At 39.6% G+C, this 22942-nt stretch overlaps 1 protein-coding gene across 10 annotated transcripts in view; it reads right to left on the bottom strand.

The window, feature by feature from the left end:
* Positions 1-22942, bottom strand: part of PDE4DIP (phosphodiesterase 4D interacting protein) — a 216511-nt gene that overhangs the window by 92712 nt on the left and 100857 nt on the right. For 6 of the 10 annotated variants that reach the window (XM_082457565.1, XM_082457563.1, XM_082457561.1 and 3 more), the window contains exons 1-3: positions 19778-19933; positions 19467-19642; positions 16245-16362 (exon numbers count right to left, since the gene is read on the bottom strand). In XM_082457565.1, the coding sequence (XP_082313691.1) occupies positions 16245-16362; positions 19467-19642; positions 19778-19918 (435 nt within the window). In that variant the 5' untranslated portion in view covers positions 19919-19933. Of the gene's footprint in view, positions 1-16244; positions 16363-19466; positions 19643-19777; positions 19934-22942 lie in introns of those variants that run through there. The other 4 variants (XM_082457572.1, XM_082457570.1, XM_082457569.1 and 1 more) reach the window with 2 other exon arrangements.

Consider the following 22942-nt stretch of genomic DNA (forward strand, 5'->3'; position numbering starts at 1 on the left):
TTAACCAAGATTTTGATGATAACAGAGAAAATGAGCTTTTTCAAGAATGTAGACACCTGAGAGTAGATTGCCATCACCGAATCCTCTTTCAGGTTCAGGTAGACTGTAGGCCTTATTTTGGGGGTGGGGAGGGGAGACAAACACTAGAACAAAAGGCCTTATTTATTTGAGCAAAAGTCCAGAGTATCAGAGAGTGCTGCTGTCTGCAGAAGTGGGGCTGGGAATTTCACTGACTTCAGTTAGTATCTTGTCTTATTCAGCATTATCTAGTAGTAAGTTACCCAGCCTTGGGTACAGAGCTTAGATTGCACACAAAGAGTGGAGGGAAGCTGGAGCTCTCTCTAGCTGGAATCGAGGTGTCAACGTCCGTTCATAATAAACAATTCTCTCCCTGGCTTGAGAGGTATGCAAACTCCAGATGGGAGGACAAACAGTCCCACACAATCATCTAGAGTTTTCCCAGAGCAGGATGTTTCCCAATTACAATAATGCTAGATTTCACTAACTTGACTTTGTGAGATAATAAGGCCAGCAACAGTCAAAGTATTTCTGAAGCTCATCTCCAGGGCACAGACCATACTCCTAAACCTGGAGACATTCAGATGCCTTTGATGAAAGCCCATAATAAACCCCCAACTTCTTATTGAGCATTAAATGAGATGATTTGGGGGAAGTGCATTAACAGATTTTGGCTCATATCATGTCAATAATAATAGCTTATATTATTATTTTAATATTATAATGCAATATTTTAAAGTAATTTTAAAGCGTTACGGGGCTCTGCACACATAAAATTCTATCATTCTCTTATTTAATCATCAAAACAAAATCTTAGTAGCTCCATCGTGAGAGATTAGAACAGCCCTTAGAGCTTTGGCTTTAGTAGGCTACAGAACTTTGCATCTGTGATTTCACCTAAAGAGGCATGTTCTGGTCCCAAAACCAAGAATGTAAAATAGAGTTCCAAGTAAAACTCATTACAGGTGCATTTTTGCCTACCTCTAGGTATATGAGCTTCAGAGTCAGAAGAAATTAAGTAACAATCGTAACAATCTTTGGAATCCATAGTGATCTATAGAGAGACAAGGAGTTTCTGGCCTGCCAGGACACCACCCTGCCATACCCTGTCTTAAGTATTATCCTAAAGAACAGCAAGGACTCAAAAGTGCAAAAAGTGCAAATTAAGACATTAATCAAGGCCTCATCTTTGAATGTGGATACGAGCCACGTTTTCCTATTGGGGAAAATGCTAATGAAACAAAGTAATTAATGAAACAAAGTGTTCCTGGGGAGCTACTAAATAATACGTTGTATTATTCTGTATTCCTTAATAAGATTTTGCACCTGACCTGTAGTCTCTAAACTTTAATGACAACATATGGGTAGTTGGTATAGAAGAGCGAGTCAGTACAAATGGAGAAAAGGCAACTTACTATTGAAGAATATGTTTGTAAAGAATATGTAAGTAAAGATCAACATACTGAAAGAGCTATACATATCTAGGCTTCCAACAGATAGAAATAAATCACTCAACAATCAAAGAAAATTTGAAGACAGCACTCTTCACTCCCAGAGAACATATTTAGAGACCGTATCTCAAAACGGATAGTAAACTAGAGTACTAGAACCACTCCTAAACATGATCATTTGGTATTATAAAACTAAAAGATCACTTTTGTACAGATCAATTGAAGATAAAAATTAAAAAATGAAACAAGGAAAATTATGTGATAGTAAATTCAGCACTTCATGGTTTATCAATATCATCTTGGTCAAGATTTTGTATTTAGTCAACACTGGGTATCTATGGGGAGGCAAGAAAATGGGGAGCTGAACAGCAACGTTTACTTTTATTCTATATACCATGTATCATTTGAATTTGGGGCAATGAATGTATATTCATATATTATTTTTAAAATGTTTTAAAATTAGGAAATATTCTATAGTTAAAACTAAGAATTGTGCCAATTTAAGGCACTTAGAGTCTGAGTGGTAAAACTTGAACCCTAAAAAATGAAAACTTTTATAATATGTGATAAATATATATATGTGGACAACTTATATAAACAAAGGTTCAAGGGGATATACAAGTTATTAGTGATTATGTCTGGAGAGTAGAACTATGGATACTTATTTTCTTCTTTCCTCATTTGTATTCTAAAATTTTCTATAATCATGTATTGATTTTGTGATAAGAAAAAAATGCATTACTAAGAAGAAGATAGGATAAACACATTTTGATATGTTCATATAATGTAATATTAACCATCAATAAAAAAGAATGAACTCTGATACCCACAATATGAATGAATCTCAAAAGCATGTTAAGTGAAACAAGCCATTTAACTATATCCTGTGTGATTTCATTTATTTTGTCTAACAACTTAAAGTCTAACCATTTCTATAATGATAGAAATTCAGAAGGTGGTTATGGGGGGTGAGGATTAATTGCAAGGGAGCACAAAGGAATTTTCTGGGGTGATAAAAATGTTCTATACCTTGTTTTGGGTGATGATTATATGGATGTGTACAGTTCTAAAGCTCATTGAACTGACTGCTTTATCTGTAGGTTTTATATGTTAGTATAGTTCAATTTAAAAAGATAAGGAGTACATTAGTATAAAAATATGTATTACCCATAAATTTTTAATCTGAGGGATTTCTTTGGTGGAAAGTAACCCCTATAACTTTATCATAAGCACAGCTTTGAAAATTGGGAAAATATAGCCCAGAAGAAATTCTATAAAAGGCCCAACTGCGACTTCAAAACATCATAGTTCCTATCCATATGAGTGTTGGAAAATATTATTTTATATACATTTACACACCATACATTTATGATTGAAGCAAAGCATGTTGTTAAGGTGGGACCTAGGGCTTTTGTGATGATTTGGAATAGGATGATTACTTCTAAAACTTATCAAAATTACATAATAAAGGAAAATCTTACTGAGAACAGGTTTCATATTATGATAAGCGATAATGAGTTAAACAAATGATTAATTTTATATATCAGCAGTTTGCCCTCAAAATGGATTGATAAATGCATTCACAAGCACATATTTGCTGTCTATCCTAAGTCAAATCACTTATATCTGGCCCTTAATTTCCTAAGCTACAAAATAAACATATTGAATTTAAACAGTGGTTTTCAACCTTTGGCATGCATCAGAATCACCTGGAGGGTTTGTTAAATGGTAGATTTAACAAGTTTCTAATTCAGTTGGTCTGAGAAGGGGCCCAAGAATTTGCATTCCTAAGAAATTCCCAGAGCGTGCAGATGCTGCTGAGAACCACACTTTGAAAACTACTGAACTAGAACTCTCTCCAAGTGTATTCAGACAAATGTCAGCCAAACGGTCAGAAGTTCTGCAGATAAATGGAAAAACCCATTAATGAAGAACTACGTACAAAATTGTTTAATTTAGAGAACTATATGCCCATTTGGAACAAGATTCCTAAGTATTATTATGGTAGGGATCTTTTGCACTATCTCTATTTTGATCTCTAGATTTGAGGGCCCAGGAAGATTCTCTTAGAACCGTAGCTACTTTTGTACTCCCTGTGTTGTAGTGTTTCTAAGACCTAATTCTGGTCTGGGAGGGAGTTTCCAAGAGGTGGAAAATCCCCATGTCCCAGACCAGTTGTATTAGCTTTCATTATCCTAGTTATGACGTTGGAAATAGCTGTTCCAATTACTAAAAACTATGCCAAAGTGGGGTGGGGGGAGTGATTTTGGCAGAGAAGCAAAAGCAGATGAGGAGGGCTTCCCTGGTGGCGCAGTGGTTGAGAGTCTGCCTGCCAATGCAGGGGACACGGGTTCGAGCCCTGGTCTGGGAGGATCCCACATGCCGCGGAGCAACTGGGCATGTGAGCCACAACTACTGAGCCTGCGCGTCTGGAGCTTGTGCCTCACAACAAAAGAGGCCGCGACAGTGAGAGGCCCGCGCGCCGCAATGAGGAGTGGCCCCCGCTCGCCGCAACTAGAGAAAGCCCTCGCACAGAAACGAAGAACCAACACAGCCAAAAATAAAAATTAATTAATTAATTAATTAAAAAAAAAAAAAAAAAGCAGATGAGGAAATGCAAGAATATCAAAGTAAAGCCAGTTAGGCTTTACGGTAACACCACAAGCATGTTCATGATTTCCCTCTGTTGGGTGGAAATCTTTAAGAAGCCAGAAGCAATCATGCTTTGCATTAATTAATAACACAGCATTTCAAAACACTTGTTTTAAAACTGGGAGATTTCCAGTTCAACTACAGATTGCTATAATATGGTTATCAGCAGAATTGATCTTAAAATAGTAAACACTGCAGTCTTTCAAGTTATTAAATATCCACAGCTGTTTAAGTGAATTTCAAAATATTTGTTAATCAACTGATGAGCAAGAATTTATGCAAACTCAGTTGGTTTTTGTTTTTTGGGTTTTTTTCTCTGTCTTCAGGGAGCTTTTAGTTTAGTTGAAGGGGAGGGAATGTGCATGCTACAATCAGAATAACTGATTGGTAAACTAAATGGTACCGACAACTTCAATGTAAGTGCAGAAAAAGTTAAGTATGATCTGATACAGGTGAAGGGGGCAAGAGTGGGACTTGAGATGGGTCTTAGAACGGAGGAAACCAAGGAAAGGACTCCAGAAAAAGAAAACAGCATCATCAAAAGTCTTGGAAGTTGGGTTAAATATGATGCTAGCCTGTCAGTAAAGGGAGCGATTTTGTGGGATATCTGAGTGGCCAGGTTCATCCTACTCTATACATCTATACATACACTCTGTACATCTCAATAATTACTCATTCAAAGAACATATATTAAGGGCCAACTGAAAGCCAGACACTATGCTATGGAGGGAATTGGCAACTAGAATTTGGTTAATGTTTGAGAAAGGCAAAAGAATTTGGACTTTCTGTTATGAATTTGAGCTAGGAATGGCATGATGAAAAGCTTATTTTAGGAAAATTAGTCAGACAACAGGATGGCTTGGAGTTTCAGGGACAGGTTTTGGGATGGTTACAGGAAGACCTGTTAAAAATCCATTGCCTAGAGACCATGCTCTGCAACAAGAGAAGCCACCACAATGAGAAGCCTGCGCACCTCAACGAAGAATAGCCCCCGCTCACCGCAACTAGAGAAAGCCCACGCACAGCAACAAAGACCCATCACAGCCAAAAATAAATAAAGTTTTTAAAAAAATCCATTGCCATTATTCATATGTGAGATAATAAAGGTCTGGTATAAAAATGGAAAGAAACTGGTAAATATGAGAGTCATTTTGAAGGAATGAGCAGCAGAACTTGATGACATGCAGAGAGGATGAAGGAAAAAAAGGTTAAAAATAGAGATAAAGTTTTTGGTCTGGAAGACTGGTAGAAAAAAAAATTGCCTAAACAGAAATGTGGGAGTTGAGTTCATTTGCAAAAAGATAATACAAAATTTGACTTGGGACATGCTGTATCTAGGGGACTGAGGAAAAAACTAAGTGAAAAAAACTAAGTTGAGCTCTTCCACAATCAAAACACAGGTGAGAGGGGGACAGTTTCAAGAATGAGAGGGGTAGTTAACATTGTCAACATCTAAAGAAAGATCAGGAGAGATGAGGTCAGGCATACCATTTTCTACAACAGGGTAAACTTGTAAACTAAGGAGTTGTTACCTTTAACTCCTCAGAATCCTTCCCTATCAAGCCAAATGCTAAATTCTTTTTGACTGTTTCCAAACATCTCTAGTGTGTTCAGAAATGTTGTTTTGCATTTTCCCTACACTGTCCTTTTCAGGTTCTTAAAACCTGAAACCTGAATCATGTCACACAGCCTTAGAAGCTTACCCCTCTAGTCATCCTGCATACTATTTCTAGAACATTCATAGTAAAGATCCATAATTGTCCACTACCTATAGCATGAAGTCCAAAACTCTTAGTTTGGCATTTCAATATCTGTACAAAAAGATCCTAATCTACTTCTCTATCAGCTCATCTCACATTTCTTCTCTAACCAAATGGTGACAGGGTAAATTTTTGGATATAGATATGTTACTTGTATACCCCTACCTACCTCTTTCCTAGTCTGATGGTAAGGCCCTTAGCATTCCCTTGACTTGGGAGTTTTTGCAGAGCAAAGAGCGGAGATTGCCTGAAGTCAAATGCATTTCCTGACTTGGATAAAATTCTAAATGCACTGAGAAGATTAAGCCAGGTGTCCCAGTGGGGAAAAGAAGAGAGTAATGTCTTTGAGGTCAACAAAAGAGGAGAGGGTGAGATTTCACCCTAGTTGGGAAGAGACTGGGGAGGGGTCAAAGAGTAACAAGGACCCACCTCCATTATCAGTGCCCTGCAGAAGAAGCAGGACCTGTGGGGGAAAAGGCACTGGGTGACTTGGAGAGGTTAGACTCTAGGTCAAGGGGCTCCATAAAGAGTCCAATGTAGCAAGCAGTTAGGATTGGTAGAACTGTATGTGCTGGGGCAGGGGTGCTTCAGTGGTGGACCAATGATCAGAGTAGTCTCCTTGATGCTTTGACACCTGATAAAGCCCAGGGACCTTCACCTTCACATAACTGAGAGAGTGGGGAGGAGGAAGAACCAAATGAATGGAATTTAATTTCCCACCAGCCTGATTAGGATAGGGACTCAGGGTAACATTAAATTGATTTAAAGAAAGTAAATGTGATATTTCCTGCAAAACTAAATTCGTGAATTCAGAGTAAGAGTCATACCCACTATGAACTTTTTGTAGGAGTTCAATGAGGGTAAGTCCTAGGCCTTTTTCACCTCTATTCTCTTTCAATATCATCTCATCCTTTTCCACCTTTATATGAGTAACTTCCAATTTATATTTGTGATATTGTAATTTATAATAATATATATTTGGTTTGTCCCGCTTTCTGGCATAGAATCCTAAAACCCTTGGAATTTCTTAAATGATGAGAGTGATAAAGGTCTTTTATTTTGTTAATAAGGTGACTTTTGGAATGCCACTGTGGCGGGGGGAGGCACGGCGGTAGTGGCCAGAGGAACCAACCATGTGATTAGAGGGTTGGAACTTTCATTCCCACACCCCAATCTCCAGGGAGGGGAAAGGGGCTGGAGGCTGAGTCAGTCGACAATGGCCAGTGATTCAATCATGCTTTTGTAATGAAGCCTCCATAAAATCCCAAGAGGACTGGGTTCAGAGAGCTTCTGGGTTGGTGAACATGTGGAAATTCAGGGAGGTGCCTGGTGAGGGCTTGGGAGCTCCACACTCCTTCTCATATACCTTGCCCTAGGCATATCTCCCATCTCCGCTGTTCCTGGGTTATATCCTGTTACAATAAACCAGTGATCCAGTAAGTAAAATGTTTCTTTTAGTTCTGTGAGCTGCTCTAGCAAACTAATCTAACCCGAGGAAGGGGTCGTGTGAACCTCTAAATTTATAGCCAGTCGGTAGTATATGTAACATCTGGACTTGTGACTGGTGTCTGAAGTCCAAGGAGGGGTTGTTGGAACCTCTAATCTATTGCTGGTCAGAAGCACAGGTGATAAACTGGGATTGCAACTGTTGTCTGAAGCCCAGGGGTGGGAAGGAGGGGGAGGGAGGGGGTAGTGGGAGGGGCGTGGAGGCAGTCTTATAAGACTGAATCCTTAACCTGTGGCCTCTGATGCTATCTCCAGGTAGACAGTGTCAGAATTGAGTTGAATTCTTGGACACTCTGTGTCTAAGAATTGCTCGGTGCTGTGTGGGAAGTGTCCCTGCTCTCAACACACATGTTGGAATTGGTGTTCAGAACCAGTAAAAGACTATCTTTATTCCAGAATTCTCCTCTGAGTTCAACTCTCAAATGGCCAACTACCTATTTGTATCTGCACCTGTATGTGTTAGAGACATCTCAAAATTACCCCAGGAAAGATTGATTGACATCGTCCCCTTAACTATAGTGCCTGCCCCTCCTTCCTCCTAATTCTCTATTAAGGATCAGGGAACTCATCCTTAATCCGACCCCCACCTGTTTTTGTAAATAAACTTTATTGGAACACAGCCATGCCGAGTCCTTCATGTATTGCATATGGCTGTTTTTGTGCTCCAACAGCAGAAATCTTATGGCCTGCAAAATCTAAATTATTTACTCTCTGGCCTTTTATAGAAAAAGTTTGCTGATCCTTGCTCTTTGTTTTTTTTTCAATGTATTTATCACATTTTGCAATTATTTGTTTGATTACGTGGTTATTTAACTAGCTCCCTTATTAGAATGTAAGCTCCCTGAGGGGAAGGACTCTGCCATGTTTATTCTTACTGTTTCTCCAGCACTTAATTGCACCAGTGTCTGGCCATGGTAGGCACTTAATAAACAGTCATTGACTGGATTACATGAACGGATGAATGAATGAATGACTTATTATATCTTAAAATTTTATTTCGTTCTTTTGCCTTAGCACAAAACTTCCATTCTTGGTTACCCTCTAGTGACCTCATATCTTAATAGAGTTCCATAATAGTTAGTCCTCTCACCTTCTTTCTCCTCTACTCACTCCTCCTTCCAGACTAATCTTCCTAAAACAGATCTCAGATATATCACTTTCCGGCATAGTAACCTGGAGACCTAATGACTTACCCACAATCATAAACTTCTTGACCTGCCATCCAAGGCCCTCTGACTCTAGTATCACCCTATCTTTCTAGCCTAAACTCATTGTCCCCCTGTATATCTCACTATTCCAACTACTGCTTCCTTACCTGGAACTTCCCTACCACTCTATTATCTACTTGTAATGTTCTTTCCCATTACTACCATCTCCTCTTGTCAAAATCCTAACCAACCTTCAAGTATTTTCTTTCAGCTGCCTTTCTTAATCCCCTCAAAAGACATCTTTCTCTTCTTTGACCTTCCAAAGCACTTTTTATACCTATAGTAATATGTGTGTCATTTTTCCATATTGCCTTCTTCCCTTTAGCTGGTAAGCTCCTTAAGAAGAGGAACCACACTTTACTCATCTTGTTATCTTCTGAGGTACTTTTATCAGTATGTTCCTAGATCTAAGTAAATAATCATTGAATGAATAAATAAATTGATGCCTAATATTTTTAGCTCTTATTAAAATCCTACTCATTCCTTACAGACCAGAATCTTCACGGCCCACCCCAGTGCCTGATTTTTCCCTTTCTCTCCTGCCTTGTATTTTGTTTCCATCAGAGACTTTCTTACCTTCCAATTAGATTGTAATCCCTAGAAGTCAGAGACTAAACCTTATATGTCTTTGTCGTCCTCTTCCTTCACTTTACAGTACCTGTGCAATTGTAAGTGCTCAATAAATAAAGCTATGAAGAAGCCCCTCTTTTTTCCGTCTGATAAAGTCTGTTTCTGAGACATGTTACCAATGAAGGTTTGCCTGGGAGACAGTGACGTTGAATGAGGATTTGTAAATGAGTCTCCAGTTTCAATATTCATCAGCTTAAGAAAGGGATATTGAAAAGCTGCTCTAAAAAAAAATTCTCCTTACGTGAAATTGGCTGGAGCTGCCTGAGCTGCTAATCCCTGCAAGGTTTTCAGTCTCTGCCTTGAGCATTTAGAGCGCATTCTTGCCTTAACCTCTACGTCAGATCTCTCCACGGTAACACTGGAATGTTTGCTATTTTAGGAAATCTGCCTCACTGCATGCAGTGCTATTTACATTGGGTTCCAGACAAGGCATAAATGCAATGGCTTGACTGTCTGCTGCTTTGTGTGAGTAGGAAGGTCCTGATGGCTTAATGGATGACTCTCCCTAATTCTGTTGTCCTGTTTCATGTTTTAGGCCAGCCACAGTGTAATTACACATTAATAAATAGTGCTTATATAATACTGGGGGGAAAGATGGAGAGAAAAAAGAGGAAACAAAACAAGAATTCCTCCAGACATTTCCTTTGCAAGTACATTACCTCCGCGCCACGCCACCCCTCCCCACCCCCCACCCCCCAGCGCCATTCCCCCCAGACCCCCCGCCTTCCTACCCTCCAGGTCTGGTTTCATTTAAAAAGTTCTTTGAGATAAAGCTTCCACCATTCTGTAGAAGGGAATAATACCAATAACTGGAATGATTGCCAGCTTTTCCCTGCAACTCTGAGGATTCCTTCAGTAAGGAAGAGAAAAACGCTTTGTAAACTGCACTTGATTAGATTTTCTGACTCCCTAGTAAGAAAGAGGTAGACAAGTTGCCGCAGCATGACAGCGCCATCACAAAGCTCCTGAGCGCTCTGGTCACCACATGCTGTCGATCCGAATGGCCACGGAGGATTGAGAGCATACATGGAGTGTTGTCAATCCGTGGCATGTCAAGTTTGTGGCATTTTTTGTTGTTCTATGAAGTTAATTATATAAAAGAAGTTCATAAGTATTCTACAGGTACACTCCAGCTAAAATGGATGCTGAACAATGTTTTGGTAGAATGGAAAAGGCAAACAACTAGAGGGATAATAAAATCAATTAAACCAAATAAGCTTTATCAAAACTGTCTCTCTTATTTGAGGAAGAAGGGCTCTGAAGTAAAACTTCCTGTACTCAGAGACTATTTCCCAGTCCAGACTTTCATATTGGGATCACGTGAGAAGTATTTGTCTCTGGGAGGTGGAGTGAGATGAGTGTTTTTCCTTTGGACAACTCAAACCTAGAAGTGTATGACTTGTGAGCTCTCTTTCTTCTAATGCCCAACTGTGGTGTTCCCAATTGTGAGCGGTTGGGGGGAGGTAGAGTTCAGGCCTCAGAACTCAAGCTCCTCCGTTCCCTAACATCTGTAAGGGGTTTCAGGGATGGCTTTGCTGGTGATGAGAGAATTCTTCAGCCTCTATGGAGCAGGCCCAGGGCTTAGAAATTGAACCCGTGCCTTCTGCATTGTAGAGATATGGCTCCTGTGGTGAGAAGTGGCATGGCAGACTAAGGTTTGAGGATAATACAGTAGAACTAAGATGCTGCTACTGTTAGCAGACAAAGGTAACACCCACAGCAAGGACTTCAGGTGTCACAAATAGTAAGAGTCGTCACACATCACTGTTTAGACAAAGTGCTTTATAATTGGTTTTACAATATTCTTTACCTTTATCTAATTCACAGAATGGGCTAGTTGAAGCAGTTACTAGCTGCATCAAACCATGATTTGCTATCTCAAAAGGTGACATCAATTATCTGCTCATTCAGTCCTCTATCTAAACAACCACCAGGATTGCCTTTGTATAATGCAACTCATAAGCTTTTATTCCCTTTGCTTAATTTTTAAATTTTTAGTTCTTCATTGCCTACAACATGAAGTCCTTGGCTTGACATTTATGGGACTTTCCAGCTATATATTGCATCATTCTCCAATACTTATCATATATTTGATAACACCAATTACTTCCAATTCCTTAAGTGTGTTCCACACCATTGTATATATTGTTCCCCTAACCTAGAATGCCCTTCTCCTACTTTCTGCCTGGTGTACTCAGCCTTTAAGTCCCCAGGGTCAAGGCTGACTTCCAAGTGAGGCTTTCTCTGACTTCCAAAGATAGAGTTAATCCCTCTCATCTCTGGGTCCTCTTAGCACTATGAGTATACTTCTCTCTCTTCATTTATCACACTGCATTTTAGTTCTTTGTTTACATGCCAATCTCTTATTGGGCTTTAAACCCTTTGAAGGCCAGGACCCCCTAGACCAGTGGTTCTTATCGAGCAGCCATATCCTAGAGTGGATTTTGGCAATTTGCGGGGGGCATTTCTTGTTTCAATGATGAGTGGGGCTAGGGGTGCTACATAACTTGCAATGGGCAGGACAAAGCATTATTCCAAAATGTGAACGACTTTCAAATGTTCCACTGGGCGGTGATGCAGGTAATCAAACTGTTTATATAATCATCTGGACCTAGGACTTAATTCTGTTGTATATATGAACACAACGTTAATATACTCTGACTTTTCTATGAGTTAAACTGCTATGTAAATTAAAGGAATATTATTTAATTTATTTGTTTATTTGGAAATTTACCAAGAGTTTTTCACTTTGGCACTGCCACTAGATCATAACGAACGGCACTGCCCCTTGCCATTTTTGAATTGCCAATATAACATGCCTGCACCAGACTGCATGTGAAGCTGTGAATTCCCATACAAGCACCTGCCTATTTCTTTATATCCTTTAATATAGTTGTGCCCAAGAATTTACATATTAAAACAAACATTAGTTTATTATAAATTAATCTCTTTTTATGTTTCATGTAGTTCAGTATCTACTTCACTGGATTGCTTTGAGGCTTAAACTAATTTGAGTTAATTATTTAAGGTATTTAGAGCAGCACCTGGCACATAGACAATGCTACCATATTGTGCTGATGTTATTACTATAGAAATGTTGTTGAATATTCATTGATAAATATTTTAAATTATATTTGGAATATGTATTTAAGAAATCCTGTGACTTTACTTCTAGGTTTTATATTATAATAATCTGAACCATTTGAGTGTGACTACATGATCCCAAGATGTTATAGAATGTGCTTCAATATTTCTTTTTGTCTAGGGGACTAAAGTGAGATATAATTCTCATTGTGATCAATTTGCCCTGAATGATTCACACTCTGTTGTGGTCTTCCTGGGGAGCAATAACACAAATAGACAACCTTGAGTTCGGTCTTTGCCTATAAAACAGTATTTCTACGTGCAAGGCTAACAGGTCCAGAGGGAGAACTGTGACCATTAATCTCACTAATACTGCTACACTTAATAATTTTGTCATTGTCTTTTGTAAAACAAAGATAGTTACAATGTAAATGAAGTTTACAATATCTGACTCATTGACTATGTCTTTTTTAGCCACTACTCATTTTAAGAACAGCCTCCCTCTCTTTCAGGTTGTTAACACAGATAAGGACGACAGTAGTTACCGTGTTTTGAGCACTGTGCTAGGCACTTCACATATATTATTTCTAACCCTTACAAGTAGATGAACATTACAGAGGAAGAAATTGTACTTGGAAGGGTTATGTAACTTGTCCAAGGCCATACATCTAAAAAGTGTTGATGCGGACTGAGATCAAATTCCAAAACCTGAGCTCATTCTTTCATACCACTCTGCTTCCCCAGATAAAATCCAGGAGACTTCGTACTAGAATCCGTTATTGAAGGACCAAGATTCTTTCTCTAAACTGGGACTTGACTGTTTCCTTCTGTTAAGTCAATCTGAACCACTTGAGCATGGCTAAACATTCCCAGGGCATTACAGAAATCATTTCAATCTTTCTTTCTGTCTAGGCCATAGAATATAAGATAGAAGCACAGTGACCAAAACCATTTCTTTTCTTTTGGAATCTGGGCACACATTGAGAGAAGGAAGTTTTCAGAGGATTATCTGAACACTCACTAGAAGGCTGACTCCCTGGCCAGGCTTCTTTGGGCTGTTTTAGAAATGATAATATAAAATAATTCTATGCACACTGAGCAGTACTTGGTGCCTAGTTTTTTGTTTTTTTCTTCATAAGGCACAGACCCAAAGGGAGAAACTAGAAAATGAGCTGTGGGAGGCTTTCTGTCCTCCACATTTGAGAGGACCTACTGTCAGAGGCCCCCCTGTGGCAGAGCTTTCTAGCTTGGGTATTCTGGCCAGTGTGCCTCAAAATGGCCCACCACTGTGCTGAGATGCCAGCCCCTGTTGGGAAACACTGATTGAGAGAATTCACAGCATGATGTAATTAGGTTTATAAATGTACAAAGAGTTGGGCAATAACAATAATAATAAATTTTTATAGGTACCAGCAACATTAAAGAAGCATATCAATTTAGTACAATTTATGTGACGATGTATTTCTTTCTTCTACTCACCCAATGTTATTATCCTCTAGATGCTGAACTTAACCTTGTTCTAAGCATTCCTTTAGAATAGATTGTAAATAATTTAGTCTCTTTGTAATTATAATTTTTCTGTTCTTCAAGTCTGTTTTAAAAACTGATACCAACCCACTTCCCCTTATTAGCATTGCAAATATTGAACTACATATACCCATTTCAGTGCTTACCAAAGATACAAATGAAAATAAGTATGTGTACCTAAATATATGTTTCTATATGTCTGTAAATATAAAACTAGAACAATGAGAGTGATTTTATTTCAGAATTTACGTGAGTATTTTTCTTTCGAAGTGCTTACCTTGGGGACTATACACTTTCCCCAATGATGCTGGACTCATTAGAATAGAATGTCAAAATTGTAGGATACTTTGGAGATTATTTGGGCTAATTTTCCCATTTTACACATATGGAGGCTGAGAGTGATGGATCCATGGTCATACAGTTAATAAAGAAAGAATCAGGATAGAAAACTACTTCTCCTAATACCCAGCCAAGTTATTCCTAATTAAAAAATGTTATGGGGGGCTTCCCTGGTGGCGCAGTGGTTGAGAATCTGCCTGCCAATGCAGGGGACACGGGTTCGAGCCCTGGTCTGGGAGGATCCCACATGCCGCGGAGCAACTGGGCCCGTGAGCCACAACTACTGAGCCTGCGCGTCTGGAGCCTGTGCTCCGCAACAAGAGAGGCCGCGATAGTGAGAGGCCCGTGCACCGCGATGAAGAATGGCCCCCGCATGCTGCAACTAGAGAAAGCCCTCACACAGAAACGAAGACCCAACACAGCCAAAAATAAAAAAAAAAAAAAAAAAAAAAAAAAAATGTTATGGGGTCTTCTATACATTTCAATGTGTATCTTGCAAAAAGCCTATAAACTTTAATTTTTACTCATATCTATCAAATTATATGCATACACATCATTTCCTGAGTTTGTTAACCAGAGCTTTCCAACCAAAATGGATCCAGAGTCCAAGGGGTTTACAGTATAGCCAAGATATCGATTTCTTCTGCCCTCATTGTGGCCTAAGCACCCAGGATGGTCACTTTCAAGTGAGAAGCTCCATCCATTTACTGCTACACTTTATAAATATTATCATTCATTATTTTTTAAAATTATAATGAGTGAATTTATTGCAGGGGCTCAATTTAAAAAATGTACAAAATCATTGCCTTTCTTCTATACTTATAATAGCTATTGAAAACTGTAATTCTTTTTTTTTTTTTTTTGCTTATTTGGATTTGCAGACTTTTATGTAATTGCTATTTATTACTTGAGTAATAAAAAAGAGCAGTGGATAATGAAAAAAATGAGAAAAAGTCACTGGTTCTAAGCAATTTGATTATGTTGTAAATCATGTCTTTTTCTACATGTTTCTTATTATCATTTGCTATTTTTGTCATGACACAGGAAAGGTGAGGAAACACTGCTTTATACTAATTTTTAGCACTGCTCTTTTTATCCTGATTCCAACCTTTGTATATGTGACCAATAAATTAAGCTGCACATGTTTTGCTTTATCATTGATCTAAGATTTGTAAGAATACCTAGCAATTGTGTATGTTGCTTGGGCACAGATAGATTCTAGGGTTCCTTCAGAAAGCATCTTTTTAGTAAATTAAAAGTTGAATGAAGGAGGGGAGTTCCCTCTGAGGTAACCTCCAAGAACAACAATACAGATTAATGCAATAATTTTCACAGCAGTGAGGGTTCTCTCTTCAATGTTAAAACCACGTTATACATTCTCTATAGTTACACATCACTAGGGTGGCAGGCAGAATCCTAAGATGGCCCCTGTGACCTCCACCTCCTCATATCCACACCTTTGTACATCCTTGAGTGTGGAGAAACCTGTAGCTTGCTTCTAACCAATAGAATACAGCAAAGGTGAGGGATATTGCTACATAGTTATGCACTGTTATATGGCAAAAGTGAAAGAGTGTTGCAGATGTAACTAAGGTCCCTACTCAGTTGACTTTAAGTTAACCAAAAGGTGTAGTACACTGAGGGGCTTGACTTAATCAGGTGAACCTCTTAAAAGAGTGTCTAGAAGGGAGAGAAGCAAGAGACTGTCTCTCTCCATGGTTGGCTGTGAAGAAGCAAGCTGCCATAACCTCTACAGTCACACAGAAATATCCTTCCAACAACCTGAGGGAGCTTAGAAGTGGAACCTTCCCTAAGTGAGCCTCTAGCTGAGAAAGCAGTCCAGCTGACAACTTGATTTCAGACTTGTGAGACCCTGAGTAGAAAACCCAACTAAACCATGCCTGGACTCTTGACCCACAGAAACTGGAATAATAAATGAATGTTGTTTTGAACCACTGAGTTTGTAGTAATTTTTTACACAGCAATAGAAAACTAGTACATATAAATGTAAAGTAGGGCTCCTGAAAGCATGAAGCTTTGTGCCACAGGAAGTACAGCCCAAACCTCACCTGCACTTCCATGTCAGCTGGCTCCTCCAACAGATGTAGCAGTTTTTGCTTCTCTTGAGATAGCTGTTCTGCAAGTTTCTCCTGTGCAGCCAGGCTCTGACTCAGTTCTTCAATTCTTCTGGAGCAAAGAAAAAGTAAGAACAATTATGGCCATGGTACTATTACTACCTTTATTTTTCAGCCCACTCCAAAGATAGCATGGTCCAGTACAGTAAGTTTTTACCTTTTTGAGTCATTGAACTCTTTGAAACTTTTCTTCAGTAAGCCATGTATTCTGTGCCCCAGCCCCCAAATATATACACAAACGATTTTTTGCTTACATTGTCACAGGTTCAGAGACCTCTTGAAGCCAATCCATGGACCTATAGACCATAGATATAAAATTCTTGGAATAGGGGCCAGAAGTTGTAGAGTTTTTTTAATTGTTATTGTTGTTCCATTCAAAAAAACAATTATTAGGTAACCGTTATGTATATAACTCAATGCACACTACTAAGTACTGGGAATATAAAGTTGGAAAACACACAATCTCTGCTCTATAGAAACTTAAGTTCTTTTGGTGTGTGTGCCAAGAGTTTGGGAAATGGGGAGGCACAGCTATATCAACAGATAGAATATAATAAGTGCTACCACACCAGAGGTATATACCAAATAGTACACTGAGTGTTGCCATGGAGCTATAGGAGGAAAGATAAAGAAGTAATTCATTTGACTTGGAGGAGTCTGGGGGGAAGCTCAGGAGAAGAGATTGTGAAGACTGGGTTATTTTCCAGGCTCAGAGGGAGGAGCTTAAATGAAAGAATGAAGGCATGAAGATATGAGGCATATGGGGAAGCATCACTGGAAAGGAAAAGGGGGAAAGGCTGGTGGGAAAAGACAACGGCTGGAGAAGAGACTGGAAATTCAGACTAGAATTCAGTTGTCAAAGACTATGTGTGCTGTGCTGATGTATATAAACCACAGGTTCAACTCGACAGTTATTCATCACCTACTACGTGCAGGGCATATCTTGCTGTTTCTCTGTGTGTAAGTCTTTGAGTACTAGAGATACCTGTCCTAGGAAATGTGCTGGTACTAGATGAAATGTTTCTGATTGTGATTATTATTCCTGTGTATGTAAGATAGTGGTAGCACCTTGGCAGGAAAATAGTTTGGCAGAAAGGTGAAGGGTGTCAGAAAGTCAAGTAGGAATCTCTTAAATTAAGGTATGAGGATCAGCTAAGATTTGGGGATCAGAAAGAACTTTAAAAACTTTATACAAATGCAAGCTACAATGATAATTATGATGATGAATGTGGACTCCATATCAACTTCCCCACGGTATCTGTGCTAGAATGTCTCTACTTTTCTCAAGCTCATACCTCATTCATCCCTTTGACCCTCAGTCTCTACAGATAATCTAGTCTCCTACTTTACAAAGCTATTCAAGGCCATCTGATATGAACTCCCTCAATTTACTTGTCAGGTATGCATTTGTTTCTTTTTTTTTTTTTTTTTTTTTTGGTTTGACAGCATTTATTGCACTGAGACAGTCTCAGGGAACCTAGCAGGGAAGATCTGAAGAAAATACAACACCACACAGAGAACTGTACGCTAATGGATGTGCATATAAAAGAAAACAATATAAAGACTTAATTCTGCTGTCACAAAAGCCTTCACAGAAGTAACCATTGATGCCTTAGTGAGTTCTGAAGAACGAATTAGGAATTCACCAGGAAGGGAAAACATACGTTTCCCACAGAAGGAAGCGCATGAGCAAAATCCTGGGGACCTGACGTAGCACAGTATGCTTCTGGAGGCGCTGTGCCTTTAGGGTTTTGATTCCAGCAATGCCTGAAGCCATGTTACATAACTCTCTAAATGCCAATTTCTTCATTTATAAAGTATAATAATCCCTATCTCATGGGATTGTTAACTTTATGAGAGAATTAAACTTTATGGGAGAATTAAACAAGAATGTAAAGTACTCAGCTCAGCTGTACAGTAAGAGCCCAACAAACCTTAGTCGTTATTATTATTACTAGTCTGGCACCGGTGATACATGAAGGGGGTCACGGTAGGGGATGAGTCTGGGGGAAATCAGGGGTCAGATCATAACAGGCTTTGATGGCCACACTAAGAACAGATTTTATCTCCTAAAGATGTTGGAGAACTTTCTAAATGGCTGTGCAATAATATGATCAGATTTGTGTCTCAAAAAGATCACACTGGTCACTGTGCGTACCTTGTGTGTTTTTCACCTATTCAGTTCAAAACCACTTAAGGCTTTTTATGCCACCATAGTATCATGCATTGAGGAGGCTAAATTATTTGTCAATTTCATATTGTTGAATTTCCCACTTCAAAACTGCTCTGAATTGTTAGATTGGGATGGAATGCAGAGGGTAGAACCAGAAGTAAAGAGAACAGTTAGGAAGTTGCTGCAGTAACCAAGACACAGTGGTGGCCTCAACAAATGCCCACTTACTTTATGAGAAAATTCAAGTTCCTTACTATATAAAAAAGCCAGCACAATCAGACCCCCTATTCCCAATACAGCTTATCTCTCATTAGTCTTCCCCAGACCCTCTGCTCTGGTTACATAGCACTAATTACACGTCTTGAAATATGCCCTTCCCTGTATCTCCCCTCAATGGTGTCTCCTCCTGTACAGGACAATCCCCCTCCCCACTCACCTCCTACACTCTTTCTTCTAACTCCTATTCACTCATCAAAACTCACCTCAGATTTCACCTCCTTCAGGACACTTTCAATGGCACCTTGCTCTTTTAGTCTGGAATAGATGACAATTCTATACACCCCAGAGCATCCCATGTTACTTCTATCAGAGAACTTATTAAAATTGTGTAACGTGTGTCTTGATGACAGGAAGTGGGTCTTTCATCTCTGTAACCTGAGTGCTTAGCCCAGTGTCTGATATATAGCTGGTGCTCAGAAAATGTGAATAAGTGAATCCATGTCTCTTGTTTGCTACCATTTGACCATTGTTCTACTTATACCTACCTAAGTCTCCTGATTGCCAACTACTCAGTTCTGTTAATGGATACTATTAAAGACGCAGCCCTAAAAAGAGATTTCTTTACTTGTGGGAACCATAAAGTCTTGGTAATGGTGAAGGTCCACCGTAAATCCTTCAAAGGGAACAGTGCAGCTGCTATATACTCACACAGGCTCGAGAACAGGCAAAAGACAAATGGCAAATAGAGCACCAAAAGCACCTACTTGTCCCTTTGGGCCAGGGCCTCAGTGTATTGGTTGGGCTTGACCCGGTTTCCTGGTACATCTTCCCTGTCCTTGGTGACTCCCTTCAGTTTCTCTGAGAGCTCCAGGTTACACTCTTTCTCTGCTTCCACCAGAGCCGCCATCCGTGCGGCTTCATTTTTTGCTAGCCTGGATTCCTGCAAAAAGAACGAGAAAAGAACAAAACCTGAAAGGCTGCAAACATAGGTACTTTAGGGAGGGAAAAGGTGAATGCCGGGAGGCAGAGCAGTCAGAAAAGAGGTAAAAGGGGACCTTTAGCCGTGGATACTCACCTCCTGCAGAAGCTGGATCTTATTCTCCAGGAGCTCGTAAACATGCTCTGTCTCCTGCTGTCTCTCCTCAAACTGGCGCCGGAGCTCAGCTTCATTATGGCTGTTGAGATTCTCCACATCAGTGCTAAAACCACAGAGCATTAGCCAGTCAGAGCCAGTCATATAATTTAGCAAGTGGACCCATTAAGGCTGTTTCAGTAATTCAGAGTCCCATTGATGAAAATAAAAATGGAGTATTTTTTTCCTCTGCAATTATTTGTGGAACTGCTCTTTCCAACTTTTCAGGTAATCTTTTAGGAACTCTAATTTGTGTTGCTTGTCAATCAGACTATACCTGACTCCCTAGAGGCTTCATTACTGCTATAGCTTCAAGAGAAGGATCTTGCATTTGAAAGGCAGGTAGTCATCAAATGGTTTAGAACTCAGCATCCAAGTTCACCATCATCTGTCCCCAGACTTTCCCATTAAGACTGCTCTCCCAGAGTGCTTTGCTAGTTCCTTGCCTGTCTTGCTATTTGAATTCAGAGTGTTCCTTCCATTTAGGTTGCTGAAATAGAATATCCATTTGGACAGCCACAGAAATGCTTTTCTCCTTTACAGCCAGTAACCCATAGACTGTCCTGAATCTGGGCTACCTACCCAGAGTTCTATCCAGTTTTCCCACAGTCCCATGCAGAAAGCAGACATTTAATCTATGGAAGCTCAGGGTTCTGGCCCAGCTTTGCTTCTCTGATGTCCTTAGGAATGAATGCCCAGGCGCTAGCATGAAGCGGGTAAGGTGTCACCAGCTTATTTATAGCTAACAACAGCTGCCTTTGGATGTCTGAGGATTAGAAATTTGGGGGCAGTATCAGGTGCTGAATGATCTTAATTCCGGTTTGGTTTTATTCTTGTTTTAAGCCATTTGTTGAGAACCATGGACAATCTTCTTGTTCTCAGGGCAGAGAACAATATCGAACCTTCATAGGCTCATGATAAATCAAAGTTGCTCTATCCAAGCCCAGTAGTATTTTAATATTTGGCCCAGAAGGTTGTGTCCACGGTGACCAAATGGAACTTCCCTAAAGATTATAGAATTCCTTGGTCGATAGTGGACACTACTCAGCACTGTCCCAGAGACTATATTTATCTTGAGTTCCCATGTCATTATGCAGCCTTTTGGTGGTAGAAGGGTCTTTGTTGTACAAGGGACACAAGTCAAGAGAATAACCTAAGACCCTTAAATAGACCTCAGGAATCATCAACTTTGACTCCATATTCCTTGATAAATGCAATAGACAACAGCTAACTACAATGTCTTGAGATTGGAAGTTATACATTTTCTGAGTAAGTCAGCCAGGAATGCCTGATTTAATAGGCTACAGCTGTTGTGAAGCCAGAAGAGCCTTGGACTTGATGCCAGAAGATGTGGGCTCTGCCACTCATTTGAGAAGACTTTAACAATCTGTACCTTAGTTTTCTCATTGCTAAAAATAGGATAATGCCTCCTAATTAAAAGCTGAAATGACATAATTTTTTTTTAAAAGCACTACACAAATCTGAAAACTTGTAACTCAACTGTTAATTATAAGTTTTCCTAAAATCTATTAGTTCACTTAATGCCTTAGTAAGTTTTGAGTAATTCCAGCATACTGTGTATAGTTGAGTCTGGTTTGAGTATTCTGATACTGCTGGACTATCATTCTAAGCATCAAGAAATACTGTGGAGGGGCTTCCCTGGTGGTGCAGTGGTTGAGAGTCTGCCTGCCGGTGCAGGGGACACAGGTTCGAGCCCTGGTCTGGGAGGATCCCACATGCCGCGGAGCAACTGGGCCCGTGGGCCACAACTCCTGAGCCTGCGCGTCTGGAGCCTGTGCTCTGCAATGGGAGAGGCCGCGGCGGTGAGAGGCCCGCGCATTGCGGTGAGGAGTGGCCCCCGCTTGCCGTAACTGGAGAGGGCCCTCGCACAGAAGTGGGGACCCAACACAGCCAAAAATAAATAAATTAATAAAAAAAAAAAAAGAAGGATAATCAGGAAGATTTAAAAAAAAGAAAAAAGAAATACTGTGGAGATAGAAGGAACGCCAGATCATATTGAATGTATACTGATTCTAGGATATAATCTGAAAATTATTTTTAGTAACAATTTCAGTAGTACTTGTCATTTAAAACTAAGGGTTGGGGCTTCCCTGGTGGCGCAGTGGGTGAGAATCTGCCTGCCAATGCAGGGGACACGGGTTCGAGCCCCGGTCTGGGAAGATCACACATCGCGCGGAGCAACTAGGCCCATGAGCCACAACTACTGAGCCTGCGCGTCTGGAGCCTGTGCTCCACAACAAGAGAGGCCGCGAGAGTGAGAGGCCCGCGCACCGCAATGAAGAGTGGCCTCCGCTTGCCACAACTAGAGAAAGCCCTCGCACAGAAACTAAGACCCAACATAGCCAAAAATAAATAAATAAATTAAAAAAAAAAAAAAAAACTAAGGGTTTTTTAATTATAAAAACTGTAAATTATAAAAGTAACCATCCTAACAATACAGACAGTATAAAGAAAAAAAATTCAAGTCTTCTCCCCATCACAAACTCCACTCTCACTCCTCTGACACAGGCAATGTTAAAGAGTTTGGTATGTAACCCTGCAGTTTTTTTTCTATTCATATTCAAGCAAACACATGTACACATAGATTGTCTTTACACAAAGGGGCTTATACTCTAAATGTCACTCAGCACTTTTCCCCCTTACTTAGTCTATCAGGGACTTCCCACCAGGACAATAATATAGAGCTAACTCATTCGTTTTAATGACTACATAATATTCCACAGTATGTTTATATCAAAATGTTTTCAACCATTGCCCTAGTGATGTATAGTTGTTTCTAGTTTTTTTTTGCCATTACAAATAATGATGCAGTTAATATCCTTATACATTTATCCTTTCATACTCTTGCTTTTATTTATAAGGAATAGATTCCTTTTAGGAATTATTTGATCAAGGGAAGTGTTAATATTTTATTTTGATAGGTAGTACCCATTCCAAAAATGTTATCACAATTCACACTCTCATCAGCACTATATGAGAGTGCCCATTTCCGCCAAACTCTATGTCAGCCCTGGATGTTACCAGTAGATTACTGACTGGGAAGTTTATAAACTTAGGTCTGATGAATTTACCAATCTATGTCAACAT

This window comes from Balaenoptera physalus (genome assembly GCF_965194825.1).
Source record: "Balaenoptera physalus genome assembly, chromosome: 1".
Classification (NCBI taxonomy): Eukaryota; Metazoa; Chordata; class Mammalia; order Artiodactyla; family Balaenopteridae; genus Balaenoptera; species Balaenoptera physalus.